This window comes from Monomorium pharaonis, chromosome 3 (genome assembly GCF_013373865.1).
Source record: "Monomorium pharaonis isolate MP-MQ-018 chromosome 3, ASM1337386v2, whole genome shotgun sequence".
NCBI lineage: Eukaryota > Metazoa > Arthropoda > Insecta > Hymenoptera > Formicidae > Monomorium > Monomorium pharaonis.
In genome coordinates, this window is record NC_050469.1 from 2,402,313 (window position 1) to 2,424,437 (window position 22,125).

General features: G+C 28.1%; 1 protein-coding gene across 2 annotated transcripts; it reads left to right on the forward strand.

Annotated features, from left to right (window-relative positions):
* The first annotated feature begins 211 nt into the window (after positions 1–211).
* On the forward strand, positions 212–22,059 carry LOC105835663 (sodium/potassium/calcium exchanger 4). Of its 2 annotated transcripts, none has more exons than XM_012679141.3 (8): positions 212–388; positions 10,443–10,616; positions 13,487–13,674; positions 16,925–17,162; positions 19,508–19,639; positions 20,158–20,373; positions 20,645–20,746; positions 21,287–22,059. In XM_012679141.3, the coding sequence occupies exons 1-8, from the start codon at positions 364–366 to the stop codon at positions 21,628–21,630; spliced, it is 1,419 nt and encodes a 472-aa protein (XP_012534595.2). In that variant the 5' UTR covers positions 212–363; the 3' UTR covers positions 21,631–22,059. The 2 variants fall into 2 exon arrangements, with proteins under 2 accessions (XP_012534595.2, XP_012534596.1); XM_012679142.3 differs by lacking the exon at positions 212–388 and adding an exon at positions 419–583.
* Positions 22,060–22,125: the final 66 nt, after the last annotated feature.

A 22,125-nucleotide genomic window follows, 5' to 3' on the forward strand; every position in this document is an offset into this window, starting at 1 on the left:
ACTTTTAACAGTTTCAGCGTTATTATATTATCGTTGCGCGTCTTATTTATTATACATGATATTTAATGTAACGACAGCACAACGATCTTGATACGTTAAAAGTTACAGAATCCCGCTGCTGTTCGTAATATGTCGATATCGCTGTTGCTCAAAAATAACAATTGGAATGATGCCGTGTTCACGTGTCAGAAATTTCGGAAGCTCCATCAACTTGAAGCTGGAAGCATCACCTACATATGGCACGATTCAGCAACAGGCGTTACGCGCGAGAGAAAAGCTAGAGGGAGGGGCGATTCCAACAAACGATGTCGGACTTCGGAGTAGATGTTAATGTAGTATGTGTGTGACAACGGGATTGACAACATGGATACGACTGACCTAGGAGGAGGTGTGTTCGAATCTTATTTTCGATAATATCGCACCGGAGGAGACCGCGACGCGTTAAAACAGTTTCGCACATGAAGCGAGGATGGTGTTGACCCGCGCATCCGGGGGAAATCGGGAGAGAAACGGTGTGGACGGCGGCAAGACACAAAAAATTTTTAAAGAAACAGGGAAAGGGAGATGGACGACGAATACATGGGTACATTCAGCGTGCTCTTTCGGTTTTTTCCTTTTTTTCTGGTGCTTCTTGCACTTCGCCACGAACACGAAAGTTGTCGCACTGTGAAAATGGGGAAATGTGCAGAAAATCATAGGCTGGGATATTCTGCGTTGACATAGTGTCGATTGTCCGTCCTACAATAAACAATGAACAAGAAAATCGTGGCTGTTTTGGTGAAGAAAGTGCTCAGTTGAAAATACGTGCATGCAATCTTAATATTGTACTCTCGTAATATTAGACAAAGTCAATAGCTAATACTCAAGCACACGAACGTTCACATATTTTATTTTCGGAAGCTCCGTTCCAACTTCAAATTAATGGATCTCTTATCATTTTCTTTCATTTTCTTCTTCTATTTTTTTTCTACATCAAATTTAATTATTTGCCTCCTCTTTCTTTTTCTCTCTCTCTCTCTATATATAGATATCATATTTATGTCTACTAAAAATATAAAACGTTTAACTATTTTATAAATATATTTGATATAAAACTTATACATCTTTTTAATTTATGAATCTGTTAATTAAGTGTGACATGAATAATACTCTTTAATTGACAAACAAGCGTAAGAAACATAAGTAATGAGTTATTTAGAAGTAGAGAGAAAAAAGGAAAGACAGCATAAAGGTCTCTCCTTAATACACACACAAACAAACATACACAACCACACACACATTCTTTCTCTTTATGCTGTCTTTTCTTTTTTCTTTCTTCTAGAAATAAAATTACTCTACTTCTAAATAATTCATTACTTGTGTCTTTTACGCTTATTTATCAATTAAAGAGTATCATTCATATCACTTAATTTATAAATTCAAAAGCTGTAAGTTTTATATAAAATATATTTATAAAATAGTTAAGTGTTTTTTATTAATAAATATAAGTATGATATTTAGATATATTTTGCTGTATGCAAATATATGTTTTTGTTACTTATAGATAAAAGGTTACTTATATTATTGTATTATTGTTTCTTATATATTTGATTACATTATATTCTTTTACTTATATTGTTCACAAAATAAATCACAAATTGAGCATGCATTTCTTTATACAGAAATTAATTATTATTTAATTAAAAAATTAAGTAAAAATGTTGAATTCTTAAATCATACAATAATTAATCAAATTTTATTGAATTCTTCTAGAAAACTTTTTAAAAGTAAATAAAAGAATACATTTTTTTACTTTTTTATATTGCGGAAATATAATACACATTTTACTTACATTAACATTAAACATTATAATTGTTATCCTTTTTACCTGCAAGATAATTATATTCTGATTATGTAAAATGCAAATATAATTTAGTAAACATCTACTAACAGTAACGTGACATCAATGTTATAATTTTACATTTAACAATATAAATGTAATGCTTACATTGTGTAGTGTGAAAATGTAATATTTGTTATTGTTAGTATTTATCGGAAAATTTTCGACAAATTCATACGGCATATTACTTTCGTTCAAGTTATATCTATTACTTTTTAGCAAAGCAATATCGAAATTAATTATATAATTTAAACATTAAAAAATTCGAGAAGTTTATGAATTTTCTAAGATATTTCTTAAATGTCTTAAATTATTCACTAGAAGTTATAAGCTTATTAATAGTATAACAATGTAGACAGTATAAAAGTATTTCCGCACTGTACTTTCGAAACATCTGCTTTCATTGCTGTCATTTACATTGATTAAATAAAAACAGTATTTGTGTTTAGTATTTAACGTATTAATTAAATTTATAGCTTAACGAGAGTTTAGCTGAAAGAAGACTTTAGACAGCTTAAAGCAAATTAAGCATTGTTATTTACAATATGAAATTAATGAAAATTAATAAAAACGTTCATTCATCGTTCATCGTCCTAACACGTTCTTTGTTGCTCAATTATCCAGCATGACAATTGAACTCAAGTTCAAATTAACATATAAATCACATCATAACCCTGTTATTCGAAAAAAAATATTTTTTACTATTGTTTGTGATTAGAAAAATAATTTTAATTTACAATAACTTTAAATTTGTCATTGTTTACTCTCTCTCTCTCTCTCTTTCTTTCTCTCTTCTTTTCTTTCTTCTCTCCTTTCTTCCCTTGTATTTTTTTCTTTTTCTCATGAGTTCTATCACTTATGATAAGTGAACATTGAGAAAAAACTAAATATAATTGGGATAATTGGCAAATAAGATTTATTATTTTTAATATTTTTTGAAAGAGTATATTTGAAGTAACAAATTAATCAATTAATTATCAATCATCGTGGTTATAGGGATAAACTTGGGTAAGATGGCCATAGTTTTTTTAAATGCAAAAAACATTTTTATTTTTATTATTTTTTAATAGTGTTTGATATATTACTTCACTGAAACTTTAAGTATGTAAAACTATCGACATTAAAGAGGAAATACTTAATAAAAATTTTTTATTATCAAAATATTGAAACATGAACATTGGCCATCTTTCACAACTTTTAGGGAAAAGATGGCCATAGTATTACAGAACAGTTGGCTATAAATTTTTTATGTACTTAACATTTATAAAATAATAAAAAAATTTATAATTTTACATATTTAGTTTTATTGCCATATATTATCACATATTTAATTTTATTTTTAAACATTTTTAATATTAAATGTTTATACAAGTTTAGGATCAATTTAACTCATTGTCATTACTTAAAAAAAACATACATGATATGTCAAATTAAAATATTAGATGCACAACTTAATTCTCGTCTTTTTTAATAAAGTATATACATAAACACTTACCTCGAAATGTCATGGGCCATTTTGCCCAAACTGTGAAAGATAATCATAGTATTTATTTAAAAAATAGAAAAAAATAAAAAATATAAGTACACATTACAATTTACATACTTTTGTTATGTAGGTAACGTTTATTGCGACAGCACAACTGTAATTTATTCGACATTGTGGCAATTTCTAATAAACACGTGAAAAACTTTGCAAAAGTAAAAACGTGATATGACATCCACAATATTGTTATTTCGAATAGTAAACGCACATAAACTACAGTAAATATTGATTATCTTTGAAAATAATTACGAGAACACATTATTTAGCAATTATTGGAGAAATTATAGCCATTGACCATCTTTTCCATATGGCCATCATACCCTAACTTACCCTACAAGTTGGTGTCTTTATTCCGACATCGATTAGCACTGATGTGACTAGATACTTAACATTACAATGACAATAATGATGATTAATACTTTTCTTTCCTTTTAGTTAGTGACATATGGTTTAGTAGTTTTAATTTAAGTATATATGTTAAAATCGAATCGATTAAAAATATTGAATAAAAGTCGGTATTTTTTTGTTTGATCCAGAAAACACAAATGATCTTAAAAGAAAGGAAAGAAACATCGTTTATCTTAACCTACCTTAATGTCTTCCACCGTTAGGGCCGGTTTCACTATTCGGTTATCTAACCAACCGATTATTCCGTCGGAATTAAACAATCGCATTTGTTAATTTTGCTTAACGACAAATACGGTTGGTCAATTTCAATGGAATAATCGGTCGGTTAAGGTAATCGGAGATGGTGAAACCGGCCTTTAGAGCGCTTTCATTACCATTTCGTTATAATATCGATTTGAATCATTTCTCCGCACACAACAAAGTGTGCAACGTTCAGTGCTGTTTATTATCGAGTCTTTTTTTTAGACTGATATTTATAGTTGAGCCTTATATTTAAAATCGTCTAAATTGTTTTGAGATGTTATTAACCAATCATAGATCTATACTATATTAACATCTGAAGACATTATTTAATATTTTAAGACGCTCTTGAAATTGATTATGACTTTAATGTAGCTAGTGTAAAATGAGCAAATAGGCAACTCACTAAACCGACGGCAGCATCCGATTAGTTGAAGCTGCTGTAATTCCTACACCTGAGAAACTCAATGAACAGCACTACGAACAGCATTACGAAATGTGTAATGATAATATTACGCTTTTTGTATGACGATATTATAATATTTTCATAACGTATGTAATACGATTGCCTTTACATTTATTTTTCGCAAAAAGAAAAACGATTAAAGGATAGTATTCTATTTTGTTAGGTTAAAAAAGACCTATTTTTAAGAATTTTGTAGGAAAGAATATTGAAGAAATCAAAATGCAACTTTTGTAGAAATAATTATTTATTATTTCTAAAGTATGATATTTTTGATTATCACAAAATATTTAGTGGATAAAGTATAGATGGCATTAAATTGGGGACTATAGGCTGGCATTTATAGCTGAGTCTTATATTTATCATTATTTAATTACCATGTAAAGTTATGAACCAATTACAGAACCATATTAGTATTTTAAAACATTACTTAAGAGAGTCTAGAAATAAAAATCGATTATAAAGTATTCTTAAAGGGCATGTAAGCCAACGCAAGGTGTTTGTGCTACATTTTTTATAAACAAGATAATTACACAGACAATTTGAATCCATTATTGGATTATTTTCTTTATGCCATTACAAATTTTCGAGTTGTTGCAATAATCTTACATTCCGCGTAATAAATTTCTGTGGATATTGCATGAGCTTTTGAATGCCTCATGTATGAGAACGTCTTATAAAGTCCTCGGTACAACATGGAATTTCTTTTGTCGTAGATGATAGGAATGTGTGATCGTTAATGTCTCACAGGATTTATTCTAAACTTCTTGTGATCAGGCTGAACGATTGTATTGCTCCCTTCAACCTGTATTGTCAAAAGAATTGATTACAAATACCGGTTATAGATCTCCTCTGTGAAAATGATTGAAAGCCACTAATTGACCAAAAACAAAAAATTTTCTTAATTTAATTATGTGCACTGATTGAATTACAATCGTATTAATAACTGAAAAATTGACAAAAATTGGCGATTTTTTTAAAATTAGAATAAGATTTAATAAGATAAAAATAATCTTTTTAACAACATTTATGCATTATTTATTGGATCTACAATAATAAAAAATATAATTTTAGAAATTAATAAATATTTTTACAATAGCTACATTTTAACTGCTTTAATATTTTTTTCAAAAAATTCTTGAAAATAGACATTTCTTCGAATCTAACAAAATAGAATATCTCTTTAAAGGGAAAATCTTCAGTCTTAAAGATTATGCTAAAGACGCAAAAGAAACATTGATAATTATCAAGACCTTGCGCCAATTATCGACGATTTGGCGGTTAACCGATTATCCATCGGCCACCGTCCGCCGGCAACTTGCGCCGCGCCCTTCCGACTGAACGAATCACCGTAGAGTCGTTGAGTCGTCGCGATATATCTACGTTTATACGACGTACATTAGACATGAATGGCATCTGTTCTGCCAAGTTGAATGAGAGCAATTTAACTTCTTTAGGTTGCTTAATCGGTAGGAAGTCACATCCAGTCACAGAGCGATATATATCGGTAAGAGGCACCAGTACGCACATGTTCGCATGAACTTCTTTTTAAGAAAAGAATATATATTTTTATTTATATATGTTTAAGAGATATGAATAATAATAACTATTAAAATTAACTTTTTTATCATGTAACGCGACGATCTAGTCTAGGCACGGGGAAGGTGCAAATCATCCGGTACGAACTTACTTATTGTGCCAATATTTAATTTTTAAAGAGATAATTTATTGAACGTAATAGTGATCCAATAAAATACTCAATGAGTGATATTAATGATTTAGGAAAAGAGTGAGTAAATACCGTCTAAATAAATAATGCACATTCTTTTTGTAGGAATATTCGCGGTATATCTAATTGCTACTTTAACTTTTATTAAAAGGATTGATCGTTTTTTTTTAATTAAATAACTGTCGAAGGGCAGATAAAAATTTATCTACAATAACAATAAAACGGCTGCTTTATGTTTACCTTAGTAACATTGGCAATTTTTCGAAAAGAAGGATAAATTTTGCTGGAATTTTTAATAAAATTAAAAGTTTGACTTTATTTGAATCTCTAACTCAATCCATGCAGATTTTTTGTTGTATAAAAATTGACATGTTAGATACTGATACCTTTAAACGCCAATTAAAGTCTATTCTAATAACTTGAAGATATGTTTTAAAATATAAAAAGTTTATAATTTTTTTTGTAATCGGCGACGTAACATTTGGATGAAAATCTGACACTTGGACAGAAATACCAACCGTCTCTCAAAATGAACGAAGCGTGTGTATCTCGATAGTTCGGCGAATGTTTTGTAAAGAATTGCTTATGAAAATTTGCCCGGTAAAATAAAATTAACGAGTGGGCCGCTTGAACATTCGGTGTATATGAGCAATCGTACATTTTTCGCACGGTGCACACCTGCTTTGACTACCTTTGTATCACGCAACATCGGTCTCTGTTCGCCAAATAATTCGGCACGATACAACGGTTCCATAAAATTGAAGTAATGGCGGACGGTAACGAGACGTTTCCTACTTGGCGTATCGTTATCTTACCACCACACGATCCGATTTGGACCGTCACACCGTCGTACCGTCGACGTCGCGCCGTCCGTGTGCCCGGTGCATATGCGTGACATTTTGAATCAGCGTTCAGCGTTTCAGCGGGAACGTTCCTATTCGGCGAGTCAACGTACGTGCTAATACACCGATTTCATAACCACCTCCTCGATCTACCTATCTTGTCACACCAGGCGTCTCTCCGTTTCTCTTAGCGCCAGAACGATCTGCCGGTAGAGTCTAAAAAGATAATAGTTAACTTTAAGCTCTTCTCTCGGCTCTTATCGTATTATCCCATGAGCGGCTCGTGTGAGACCGAGGAAAAAGCCTCTGCTTTACATTAAAGCAGCAAACATGTAATTGACAGCGTTTTATACCGTTAATATCTCGCAAATGACGTAAATGCGGACGGAAGAGCGCGCTCACGAAATTACTGAAAACGCTTGAAAAATACTCTTCTACGTCGCGACCTATAAATCGAAATGATGGCGTATCCGATTTAACTAATGCGTACCGCACTTTTGTACTCTATACTTCGCATTATGCAACGGCAAAAGAATCCATTTCGTTGGACACGAATGTGTCTAGGTGCGGTACATCCGGAATCGAGTATTATGTGATTGTAACGAATAGGTACAAAATGTGACGAAAGTCATATGTCAAAACGAGAGGCTCAATCGCGAAAAATAAACGCAAAAATTATGAGATAAAATGTTTCTCGACGGAAGCTTTAGGAAAAACTAAGGATGAAAATAACAATTTTGTTTCTAAATTATCACTTACATTTAGATTTACATTTAGATTTTTCCTGTTTTAGAAGAGGTGATTTTTAAAAATTATTATTTTACACCATAAATTAAAGAAAAAAAGTGATTTTTGAAAATTACACACGCTTTTCTCTCAAAATGATTTTTTTTCTATCCTGGGATTAGTTATTTAGAAAAATCTAGTAATTAGAAATGTTTTAAAATAAAAAATTACTTAAAAATGTACTTAAATGACAGAAAAGTAATTTATTATTAATCTAATTATTCTATTAGTCTGTAAACTAATAATAATAAATACATTTGTTTAAACAGATTTTAATTATTGTAATAATTATAATAATATTAACTTTTACCTGACAATAAAGTATAATTTCTTTTAATTAATGCAAAATAAAGTTTCTAATAATTGTTACGCCATAATTAAAGAATATTACAGAAATATATAATAAAGAAAGCAATTGATAAATCTGTAGACCGTGGCAAAAATATATATTGTAATGCTTATCTTATTTTTAAATAGATTTTATTTTATATCTTGAATACATATTATAAAAAGTAAATGTATATAAATAACTATTCAACTAGTATTATAAAAATAGTAACAATTAGTAAATAAATAAATTAAATAAATAAAAGTATAAGTATTTACAAAAATAATGAGGAAATATTATATAAAAAGCTCACTTCTGTTTTTTTTTTGGCACGGATAAGTTTAGTAAATCTTTCAATTCTGAGTACATGACTGAGATAGAATAGAAACAATCAAAGACTGCTTTCCTTTTAGGGAACACAATCGACACAAGCATTGTTCTATCTTTTTTTATGTTCAAGAAACAAAGTCAAAGAAGTCAAAACACTTAATTCATTCATTTGTTTTAGATATTGTTAGATTTCTGTGTTGCAATTCCACGTTCTTTCATCACTGTAGGTTTATTCTGTAACTCTTAATGACAATTCGATATTGCTGTACAGCTTTTTTGTTATATATAATATCTGCGCAATTTTAGTACATAAAACGATATCAACATTACTGTCAAGAATGATAAAATTCCGCTACTAATAATCTTTCCTTTTTTTAAGGAAGATAGATATAAAAGTAAATTCTAGTTAAGCAATTTAGTCAATAAACAATATATGTTATTTATATAAATAAAATAAGCATGTATATATATAAAATGCATACTTTATAAAAAGAGGTGTTTAATTACGAAAATTTGTAAATGTAATGATAGATTCTTTTAAGGAATTGAGGATGTTACAAAATAACAGGTCGTATCTCAAGAAAGATATGTAACTTTATTGTAAAAAAATACAATTCATAAAGAAAACGAATTCCATTACGCTAAAGTTATTATTTTGTGTATTGAATATATTTGTATACAGTATAATGTAAAAGAAACAGTTGCAGATTTGTGGATTTATTTTTCACGCGAATAACAGTACTGTCAACTTGAAATTTAAAAAAGGAATTTTTGATTAATATGATATGTAAATAATGTTACTGATATTTTTCTTATATTAATTTTAAATGAAAATTTATTTATAAAATTAAGAATTTGTTTTTGCTTTTAAGAATTTTACACCTTTTTCTACTTTATAGGTTGCAAAGTGTTAAAATAATTAAAATAATACTATTGTATGTATAACACTTGTTTATATTGCCGGATACTATTTTAACGTAAAGGCGATCTAACCCTGCACGTTTACTTGTCACAAACTACTAGCGTGCCTTTTAATCTTATTAAATATTATTCTGTAAGAATTTCATAAGAAAACCTACTTGAATCAGCATTTGATGATTTACCGACAATAGCATTCCAGAGTTACAGAAAATTATCTATTTTCTAACTTATATTCTGAATCCTCTAATCTCAATTTTGATAAAAATTGACATATATTATTTATCAAGTGATTAACTCGATTGTGTATGTATAATATCATAATGTATTGAGTTTTTCAGATTCAATACGATAATTGATTGATTTATGCAATAAACTTGAATATTTGGTAAACGTCTACTCGATACAAAAAAGTATATTCAATCTCTGTTAATTATATCTGATAATTACATCCACAATGATAATATTTGCGATATCGGTGAAGTAACTCAAAACACTTCCGTCACAAGGCTAATGCCCCTTCTCGCAGTGGAACGTAGAGTTTATGTTCAAATTTACTATTTCAATTTTTTCGTAACAGAAAAAGGAAATAACTAAAATAAAGTTACTCATTAAAGCTTTCAAGAACATTTTTGAAAAAATAAATGCTATGAGAATGCTGTCACGATTATTTTATATTCAGAGTTGTCATTTTTTTTAGTTTTTTATCAGTAAATGGTTATTCTTTGAAATTTTTGAAGATTAATCGCTACTCAAATTGTCTAAATTAAAAAACAAAATTATAAAATCTAACTTTTTTGTCGAAGATTTGTTCAATAAGCCTCTGATTAAAAACCACAGAGGTGGCTACATTATTAAAAAAAAAATATAAAAATTAGAGCGGTTAATCGACAACCGAGTCTCTGATTAAAAACCAGGAAAGTGGCAACCGTGGCTGTATTTTTCAATTTTATTGAAAGATAATTTATGTTTTTAGGTATAAATTGTACGCCACCAGCTATAGAAGATTTTCCACACGACTTGTTTGATGAAGAGCAAAGACAAGGCGGTGCCGTTGTCGTACACGTCATCGTGTCACTTTATTTATTTATCGCTTTAGCAGTAGTATGCGATAAATTCTTCGTACCTGCTGTAGAAAAAATATGTCACGGTAAGAGTTGTATTATATATACTCCTTTCTTTAACTTTCTATGGTATAATAAATTTGCGCGTGCATTAAAAATTGAAAAATTTAAATTAAGTACTGTCCAGCTTTATTTCTGTTGCTTTAACTAATAACAGATTTTTTTAATTTTCTTGGAGAAACTGTCAGGATATTAAAAATTAAATTATTAGAAAAATAAGTCACCACGGACTCAAATAATATACATTGTTTATAAGAAATTTATAAAATATTTATTAATTATTTTACCCTCAAACTGAATTACTGTTTTCTTCTAACAAATTTTTGGATTATTTATTTCCGCTATTCTATTAAATTATTTTAATTATTTTTAGAAAAATTTAAAAAATTAGGAAATTGATTAAAGTGCAAATTAAGTGTTTATTGTAATAAAAATTTATTTATAATATTTAATTTTTATTGTTTTATAAAGAGAAAAATAATATCGCATAAACAAAGAAAAATAAACCAAAAATTTGGTTTAAGAATTAATAATTATTTGAACATTTTGTAAAGATTTTATCAAAATATTTCGTAATCTTAGTTCAAACATAAAAATGTATTATAGCAGTACAGTAGTACTGTTATCATTAGGATAAATCTTTCTAATAATAATAGTAACAGTAGTAGTAATAGTATTAATAGTATTAATTGTAGTAACAATACAAATAGTAGTAGTAGTAGTAGTAATAAAATAGGTGAGTTTATTGTTCGATCTCTTTTTTTTTAATTCCTTCTTGATAGCTACTAAGCCTGAGGGCTATTCTTGGAAATTGCGATATGATAAACATTTGACTCTGGTATTATATTATGAGCAGACAACAACGTGTTATATATTAATCGTTAATATGACATTCGGAAGTTGATCACACCGCATGACAGAAAATGAAAAGGCAGTAGTCACCTTCGAAATTTTAAATCAACAAAACTTGTACAATTTGTAAAATAATTTTGTCATATCGTTGTATATCTTAGAAAGAACGTTACAACTTTTATTAGACCAAAATAAATTATATTTACGTGAAAAAATTATGCATGTTTCTTTGTTTTTTAACATAGATAAGTTTTACAAGGAATTATTATGCTCATAATAGAGTTTATATCAAGCATTTAATTTAACGTATTATTTGTTAGATCTATTTTAGTTTAGTTTTTACGATAAGAATTAAGGAGCTGTCACTTATATTGACATTCTGTTCTCTAAATTGCAATCAGTGGATATTCACTGATTTGCAGTGGCATACTTATAACTGTGATAATTAGTAAATATTTACTGTCTTTCAGTGATTTTCGCTTCAGAATTAGTGTATTATCACTGTAAGATCAGTATATTTATTTCACTAATTAATAATCAATGAATGATTATAAGTATACTGAAAGTCAGGGTATTTTCACTAATTTTGTCGAGTTTTCACTGATTGTGATTTAGAAAGTATGTACATAATAACATATATGTATACAATATGATAAGCGTTTAAAAATATTTTATTTTTATGTAAAACATTGTTTTGATTTATACAAATATCGTATGCTATATCGCAAGATACAACATATAGTGCAATAATATATAAAAATTAGATTAGGTTACCATTATATTATTTATTTACATTTACTATTATATAATTTGTCTTATCAACAGGTGTGTCAATGTCGCACTCCGATTTTATATTTAAAACTGCATTATAAGAAAAATAAGAAAGAGGAAAATATTAATTTAAATATATAATTTGCAAAAAATTATGTAAATTTTATTCTTGCTTTTGAAAAATTAGTTTTTTTGTAGATTTTTTACAGAAAAAGACCATAAGTGTATAAATTACTTTTTATAAGTACTTCTTTAATTATTTAAATTGATCTTGTTATTTATCAGTATTAATAAAGTGCAATGTTTAATTTACGAGAAGTTAAAGGTTACTTTAGAAAATCTCGATATTAACTTTTTTCTAAGAAATAAATAATAAACTTTTTTAATTATTTTAAAATTAAATTGAATAGAGTTTTACTATAATATTCATTCATTTAGATTATTAATATTAATTACCATTTTGCGTACTAATTTTTTTTACATTAATTACCTTACTGATTAAGTTTTAAAGGTTTAATTTCATTGACTTTGCTAACTTTGAAGCAAAATGTGAATATCTATTTTATTTTAAGAACTTATAAAGTAAAAGCTTAATGTATAAGGAAATCGATTATTACAATAGTTTCCTAAAGTAATTTTTATTTCTTTTTAGGATTATAGACTTTTCTGAATAAATACATTACACATAACCAAACATATTTGCATGCACAAACGCAAAGTAAAAATACATTTATTTATTTAAAGCTGGCACACTTAGCAATATCGGTAAGTTGTCGACGGTGGCTATGCTGCAGTATATCTGCATTATTGCGGATACCACATCTTCAATTATCATAACTGTTTTACTCTAAACGTGATTCCATCCAAGTTCTATGTTCAATTTGTGTACATAAAAATATTGTGTATGTTGTTGAGATGAGAATTAGACAGTCAATTGCTATTATATGTTGCTATATGGTAAGCATGCATTAAAGAAGAAAATGTCTAACGTATTATTTGAAATTTAGAATTATTCATTCAATGTTAATATCAAAATATTTTTGCAAAAAGAAAATTTTTTTGACTAAAATTTGTTGTAACCTGCTTAAAAGATGATAATATTTCATGTGATAATATATATGTAAATTTTTTCTCTACTATTCTTTGATCTAGTTACGTAAAGATTTAAAATAAAGATTATTTTATCCCAGAATATTCAATGTTTTATATTTTGCACATAAAATATATATATAAAATATTATAAAAGTGAACCAAAGTTGATGTTACATTTCAGCACTCTCGATGTCAAAAGACGTAGCTGGCGCGACGTTTATGGCGGCGGCAACGTCGGCCCCAGAATTATTCGTGAATGCCATCGGAACGTTTATCACGGAAGGTGACATTGGCGTCGGGACGATAGTAGGTTCCGCAGTATTCAACATCCTAGCTGTTCCAGCCTGCTGCGGCATCGGTGCGGGAATGGTAAGTTGCCAAGAGTGTTCTATAGTTTTAAGAAATTTTATGGATGCAAAGTATAAAAGGTACAAAATTTAGTTACGGTTTGAAAAAATTACAATATTGTACATGACATTGATTACAATACAAGATATTTTTTGCGAGAAGATAAATTTGAATTTAATAGAAAATCATGCAAATAAAATTATCACATTCAACAAATTAATTTTTAGTTGCTTTTATATAGAAAGGGACATTCATAAACTGTAGGTTTTTATTTATTTCTTCTAAATTAAAAAAAAAGTTAAAGCGATATATTGAACGCTTTAAACGCTAGAACTTACGCAGATTTGGAAAATTATGTTACCAGAAAACGTGTTTGAAGTTGTTGTTAAAGATTACTTGTTTATTTGTTGTTGTTTACTTGTTGTTTACACTACTATCTCCTAAAGTGTATGCACAATATAGATTTACATATTTGCAACAATAATATTTCCCACCTCCGCAATGTTCAGGATGCTCCGTTTTTGATGCATCGGTTCAACAGGCCATAACAACTTAAATAATGTGCGGTTTATAAAACCGTTTTAGCTGCACATTCTACATACTTAGATATTTCAAAAATTAAAAAAATTGATTTTTCGACTAAATATATGTAAATTTGATTTTAAGCAGATCATGCTTTTTTTATCTTTAATCATACGTGCAATATCCAAGGTACTCAATAGCGATTTTTCTAATTTTTTGATGAATGCGAAATTGAAAAAGAAGAGTCAGAAAACAGGAAACTGTTTTAAAACCAAAAATATATAAAATATTTTTAATTATTTATATAATAAGTACAGTAAATATTTAAAACAAAAAAAGTACTTTGTTGTTGTCAACAATATGTAATCAATCATGTTGATTACATATGTACCCAATATATGGCTCAATTATATATATATATAATAAAAAAATATATAAATTACTAACAAATATAAAACTATGTTTATTTATGAAACGTTATCTTAACTTTTACCTGTCAGAAAGCTCCTTCAACTACCTGGAGAAATACTATTCAAAGTTAAATATCGAATAAAGAAACAGAATCTTAACTTTTGTATGATAATAAGATATATATTGTGTTTTCAGTAGTGTCCCTGGCCATAATGTTTTCATCATGCAAAGAATTTTCTTTCTTTAATCATAAACAACATGTTTTAATAAAAATGTGAAATAAATATAATATTGAAAAGCATAAATAAGGAACTACAATAATATGAATTGCGAATATTTGTGATTGTTGCATGATATAATTATACAAAACAAAAACTTACTTCTAAAATTTTTAATAGATAGAAGAGCACAATTTGAAATGTGATTACAAGCCGTAGAAAGCAGATATTAATTAATTGACATAAATACATCGTATTGACTTCCCGAGCGATATATTAGTATTATGTATAAAATTTGTTGTGTAATTTATTTATTTGGAAATGAGAGGGAAGGCAAATGGGGTACATAGTCATATTGGGTACAGGTACTTTAATTTCTGAGAAATAAGAGTATCAAATTTAGGCAACTGATATGCGGTATCTATAATTACATAATTAAATCTGAAAATGGTAGATCTATTTTCTCTTATGTTTCTTGATACTATCACGTACTTTACAGCAATTTTTTTATTTACATTTAGACAATTATGAGTAAGTAATAGTATAGATAAGGCGTACAGATATAATTGTATTATTGATATTGATAATGAATTGATATCAAATTAAAAACAGATATCAATGTGTTAACCGATCGTAAAAAATACATCATAGTACATCATACGTAATCAATGTTATCTAAAAAATGCATTATAGTACATCATACGTAATCTATGTTATCTAAAAATGGTATTTTACATACACACCGGTACGCTTGTATTTAATATAAATTTGTTAAAGATTTGTACTGTTTATAAAGTAAATACAAAAAATATCTTAAATACACAATTTTCTTAAAAAATATAAGTTTAAAAAAAAATTTTTTTAATATTATCAAAATATTAACTTTAACCTGTGTTAGTGTTTAATGCTAAAGAGTAAGAGTTAGCCAATTACACTTTTTTTCTACTAAATTGAAACATATGATTTTGCAATATGATACCAAGATCTATCCGTTTCTTCTACTTATATACTTAATAGATTGTTGAGTGAATAATACATACTATTATAATTAAATTATTAATAATACATCACATTTTCAACTTCAAATTTAACGATTGATTTGAGGTTTTTATATTACATTACAATCGTGTATGTATATATATACATACGCTATTGAATTGCTGACTAATTGGGATTACACACGTTATTTCTAAAATTATTTCTTAAAAGTTAAATTTACTTTGGTCACTTCTTAGAACTATATTGATTACTTATTATCCAGTCTTCTGCAAATTTTAAACGGACTTCTATTTTTCTTTTAAATAAATGATTTTTACATGCTTTGGGTTTTTAAATGCTTTGCTTGCAGAGAAATTATTTTTATTTAAACAGTGATTAACTATCTTGCTGATAATATCTTCGTGATTCATTTATTGAATTTATTTTAATTCCCAGTAGCAGTATAAAAATTACTTTTAGAAAGTCTTTCAATTCGGTGATTAATTTTAAACTTGTTTTTTTGTGAACTATCCATTTAAGATGCCATTGTATGACATACGCAGAGAGAGAGAGAGAGAGAGAGAGAAGAAGAAGAAGGGACTATAATTTGTTTAAAACATTTTTTAAAATTTGTTTTTGATGTATTTATATTAAATATTTGAAACATAGTAAAGTAAAGTTAATTAATTTACGAATAAAAATTAGCTTACGCAACGTTTTTATACTTTTTTCTGGCATATTTTAATATAAAATTTAGAATATTTTGTAAATTATTAATAATTTTTGATAACGCTATTATACTTTAAAACTTTTATATACAAAATAACTATATAAAAGAATCATTTATTTAAAAAAATAACGATAATCTTTATATGGTTTAAAAAAATAAATTTTTCCAAAAATAAATTTTATACTATTATTTTCTTTTAAACCACGCGCACGTGCCTCTCTCCCCTCCCTCCCACACACAGTTTATATTTTTGTAAAGGTAGTAGAAGAAAATTTAGATGAAGACATTGAAATGATTCATCTAGTATACATCACACTATTATATTTATTATAATACATTATATGTCTTAATATTATCATTAAATATTTATCTTATAATTTGATACGTAATAACAGTTTCTTTTTAAATACAGATGGTACCTTTAGATTGGTGGCCTGTCAGTAGAGATTGTCTCGCTTATGGTGTCACAGTCGCAATTTTGATATGTATTATACACGATGAGCGAGTGGAATGGTATGAAGCATTAACATTGGTGCTCTTGTACATTGTTTATATCGCTGTAATGTACTGGGATAAATCATTTCAACGGTGTACAAGATTTCGTACGAACGACAATCAAATAACTTCAGATGGTCCACGTGTTACTACAGGTAAGGTCATAATTTCAATCTTGTTCTCTTAAACATCTAGAAAATGAAGAAAGCAATCAATAGTTACAGTTAAAATATTTTAAATATAAAAATATTTTATTATAACTATAATATTAAAAAATAAGACAGAACGTTTTGACTTATTAATGTCTATTTTCATTAACGTAGACTAACTTTGATATTAGTTTAATTTATTCTTTATTTATTTATTTTTTTATTTTTAGAACTAGGAAAAGATAAAAAACAAGTTAAACCAAGATCTTATAGAAAAAAACATTCAAAAAGAAACTCGAAAAAACATCAAAATTTACACTTAATTTAAATTGTTATTTTGGACACTCAACTTTAATGTAACCCTCAACTTGAGTATTTTCTTCACTTAAGAATTAACTTTACTATTATTCTGAGAGTTTATTTGAGTGTTACTCTTTAATTAAAAGTTATCTAAAAGAATAAGAATAAACTGGATTGTAGTTTAATGAATAAATCTATAGTACTTATTGTTAGTTTACACTCTGAAATAAATTGCTAATATTAATAGGAAGGAATTCTTTAATAGTCATAATGAATAATACATTGATAACCATTTTTTAAACAAACTGTTTGTTGTGATTATTACTTTTTACCACTATTAGTTATATAGTATATCATCTACTATTTATTTAGTATTTTTTGTGTCATTAAATATTATTTTATCTTATATGCTTTTGCTTATTTTAATTCTTAAACTTAAATAATCTTTTTTTATTGATACAAATAATTATTATAGAGCATTGTAATAAACATGTTATTATTAAAAAACAATAATTTTTTCTAGATTATTAAAAAAATATTTAAAATGTATTTTTTATTTTTAAATACAAATTTAAATTACAATACTCTACATTTATAGTATTTATTTAAAATATTTAAACACAATAATTTTTAAGTTCTTAAATGTTTGCATGTATTCACATTTTAATGTTAACTCATTTATAAAAGTTACCATTCAAGTGACTCTTGAGAATAACTTAATCTTGAAACCAACACATAAACGTTTAGTTTACTCATTTATTGCGTATCATAGCGTGTTGAGAGTAAACTTTTACATGTTTATATTTATGTTCAAATTTGAATGTGAATATTCAGTAATTAGATATACACATTCAAATGTTTGACTATAAACATTCAATTTTCAGTATAAATACTCAAAGTTGGAGTATATATGCCTAAATTTGAGAGCAAACTTCCAAAATTCAATGTTAACAGAGTATTAACCTTTATACGGTATAGCTGGTTCTTCGCGCTGATATTTGCATGATTTTATATACCTTGCAAAGTTCACTGAACTGTGCGCTGAATATACTTTTCAGTCTTTAAAACACAGCTATAAGATGAATCAAATTAGTAATATTACAATATTAAATTGATAATCAATTTAATAATAATAATAATGCTAACAAGCATCCATTTCCTTGTTTCCCCAAATACTGTAAATAATGCTGTTGTGAAAAAATAACACCTCAGTCAGAGATCGAACCTGGAACCTCCTAACTTTCCAGGATGGGTATCTCAGTCAACTCGATCACTGAGGCATGCGGTGACACAGATATAAGATGAACCAGATTAGTAATATCACAATATTAAATTGATAATCAATTTAATAATAATAATAATGATGATGCTAACAAGCATCTGTTTCTCTGTTCTCCTAAAATACATTTAAATTTGACATGTAATGTTAACATTTAAATTTAAGTGTAAATACTCAATATTTTAATGCTTTTTGTATAAGATCAAAGTTAAACTGCATTCGTGGAAATAGACATAAATCTTCTTCAACTATTATAAAACAAATAATGTGAATAAATATGAAAAGTCGAACGCATTATTATGAGAAATAAAATATTCACGGAAATACATATTGACATTTGTGTAAATCAGAGTTTATATAATGTATAAATAAGTGAATAAATTAATAACAGAGAGAGAGTCCAAAAAGTATTTCACGATTGATTGTTGCCACCAGAATAGGTTGAATGCGAGTTGCTTTTAAAATTTTTTTATTTGTGATTAATCAATTAGAATTGTTATTTTCCGATTTGACTTATTTAAAATAAACTGTCTTTAAATCAATAAGGCATATAATTTTGTAATTTTTTTTATAATAAAAGCTCTAGTTCTTTTAATCATGTTTCTAACGATTAAGTTCTAAAAATTTATCTTAAAAAAATAAATTTTTAAATAATTTTATTATATCACTAATATAACATTTAGAAAAAAAAAAATGGAATGTTTAATTTAAAAAAAAAATGAAATGTGTACATAATGTAATAACATAAAATGTATACATGTGTTTCTTATAGATTCTAGCGACATTCACTTACCAAGACCGGACAAATTGCAATCGTCTGGTGATCGAGTGGAGCAGATAGCCACTATCGATGTACCGTTACAAAATGGTGGAACAAAAACACAGGAAGAGAATCCAGATCCTAGTAAGTTTTCATTTAAAATTTGAACACAATATACTTACAACACAGCATTTATTAACTGCTCTTTACGTAAAATAGAATTTATCGTGCAGAATTTACTATTAATCGCGATGTATGTACAAATATTTATTCTCCTAGTCTCTCCTAATCTAATCAAATCAACTTTCACGATTATCAATTGTATTGACGATACCTCTACGTATCTCTGAACGTAACAAGGTTTGCGAACAATAATAAAATAATGCGTAATATATTTCACGTGAGCCACTTGATTGATCAAGTGCAATTAAGCATTTGTGAATGGGAATTTCCAGAGAATTAACGGCCATTAAGATCAGAGATTGAATATTCAAAGACAATTCAAGCTGATAAGCTAATCACGCTATATATAATTGTAACGTAATTTTATGATTTTATCATTTAAAAAGATCTTTACAAAAAAAATAAAAAAATAAAAATAAAAAGTAAGAAATATATATCATATGTCATATTTGAAATTTTCGTAACATGTTATATAACAGATTACGAGTATGAGCTCCTAGTATGGCCAGCGCATGCTGGATGGTTAAGGAAAACTGCTTGGGTCACAACATGGCCTATTCATCTAGTATTCATGTGTACAATTCCTGATTGCGAGAAACCACGGTACAAGAATTGGTTTCCCATCACATTCTTGATGTGCATTATATGGATTGGATCACTCAGCTACGTGGTAGCGTGGATGATCACTATAATTGGTGAGTAATAATAATTTTAATTTGGAGGCTTAACTGCAAACAAGTCGTTAATTATCAAAATGCTAGGTAAAAGACAATATTTGATAAAATTTGACATCAATTCTAAATCGAAATATTTTTTTAATTAAAAAATATGTTACGATATAATTTTGGAATACCATCTTTTCTATTAAAAATTAAAAAATTGACGGAAAGAAGACTAATAATAAAATCTTTAGTTTATTACGTAAATTTGGGCATAAAGATTTAATTTAAATTTTTGTTCTTTCAGGAGATACGCTGAAGATACCAGATTCTGTAATGGGCATCACTTTTCTCGCAGCAGGAACCAGCGTACCCGAAGCCGTGTCAAGCGTGATTGTCGCAAAACAAGGTATACCATTATTAGTATGTGCTTTAAAATAATGTACAAAGGTGCTTCAAAAATGTGTCAAAGGACATACATGGAATTTATATAATAAAATTAATAGAGTTTGTATATATAGAAATGTGGAAACTTTTTGAAGCACTCTCGTATATTAGCAAATATACATGATTGGAAATTCTCATAACATAAGTAAATATTTACAAAAATTTAGATGTACATTTTTTCATGTTCAAATCTCAACATAGTGTGTTTCATAAAATGGTAAGAAATAGCAGTAACTGGAAATACACTTAAGCATTATAAAATTCGAGATATCAATGGAACAGACGTCGTTAAATACATTGAATTCAATTAGATCGAGCTATCTGCTATAAGGAACTACAAATAATGTTCAAAAATTTCAAGGTGCATGCCAGGTTGAGGTCCAAAAGTTTATTATTGAGAATCTAAGAAAAACGAATAATGGCAGAAAAAAAACAGCATAGAAAATGCTCGGGAAAATATTTTACGTCTTCTTTGATTTTTCTCACTGTATACTTATTACAGGACATGGTTCAATGGGCATCAGCAATTCAATAGGATCAAACACATTTGATATACTATTATGCCTCGGTCTACCCTGGCTAATCAAGTCGTCCTTCTCGCCTACGCAGCCCGGCAGGCATTACATAAGTATAAATTCCGGTGGATTAGAGTACAGTGCAATATCGTTGTTGTCAACTCTCATGCTGCTGTATATCGCGTTCGCCTCCAACAAGTTTCAGCTCGACACGAAAGTGGGCCGCGCCTGCTTGTGCATGTACGCCGTGTTCCTTATACTGGCATCGCTGATCGAGCTCAACGTATTCTTCATGGTAAATCTTCCCACTTGCCAAAGGACGGTAAAATGATCAAGGAAATCCAGACGATGACCCGCTCGTAATGATGTACGGGTGCGGCCTCGCTCGCAATCCGCGCCGGAAACGTTCTTTCCTCTATCCCCTCTTCCACGGACTTACTGAGAGACCCGAGTTTGAACGAGAGGGGTGTTTATTTCCAGCTACACGGGACAGTTTACCGTGTGTACAGTTTTAATATCAACAATGTTATCACCACGTTAGAACCACATGACATGTAATGCATTTTGTATTTACTTACTAAAAGTCTCCTTATTCCCACTTTTTCTTCTTTTCACTTATCACAGTACTCAAAACTCATATTAGGAACTCATCTTCGAATATTATAGTTGATATTTCTTTAATCTATGTGACACATATGTTTATACACATGTTTTCACACACACACACACACACACACACACACACACACACACACACACACACACACACACACACACACACACACACACACACACACACACACACACACACACACACACACACACA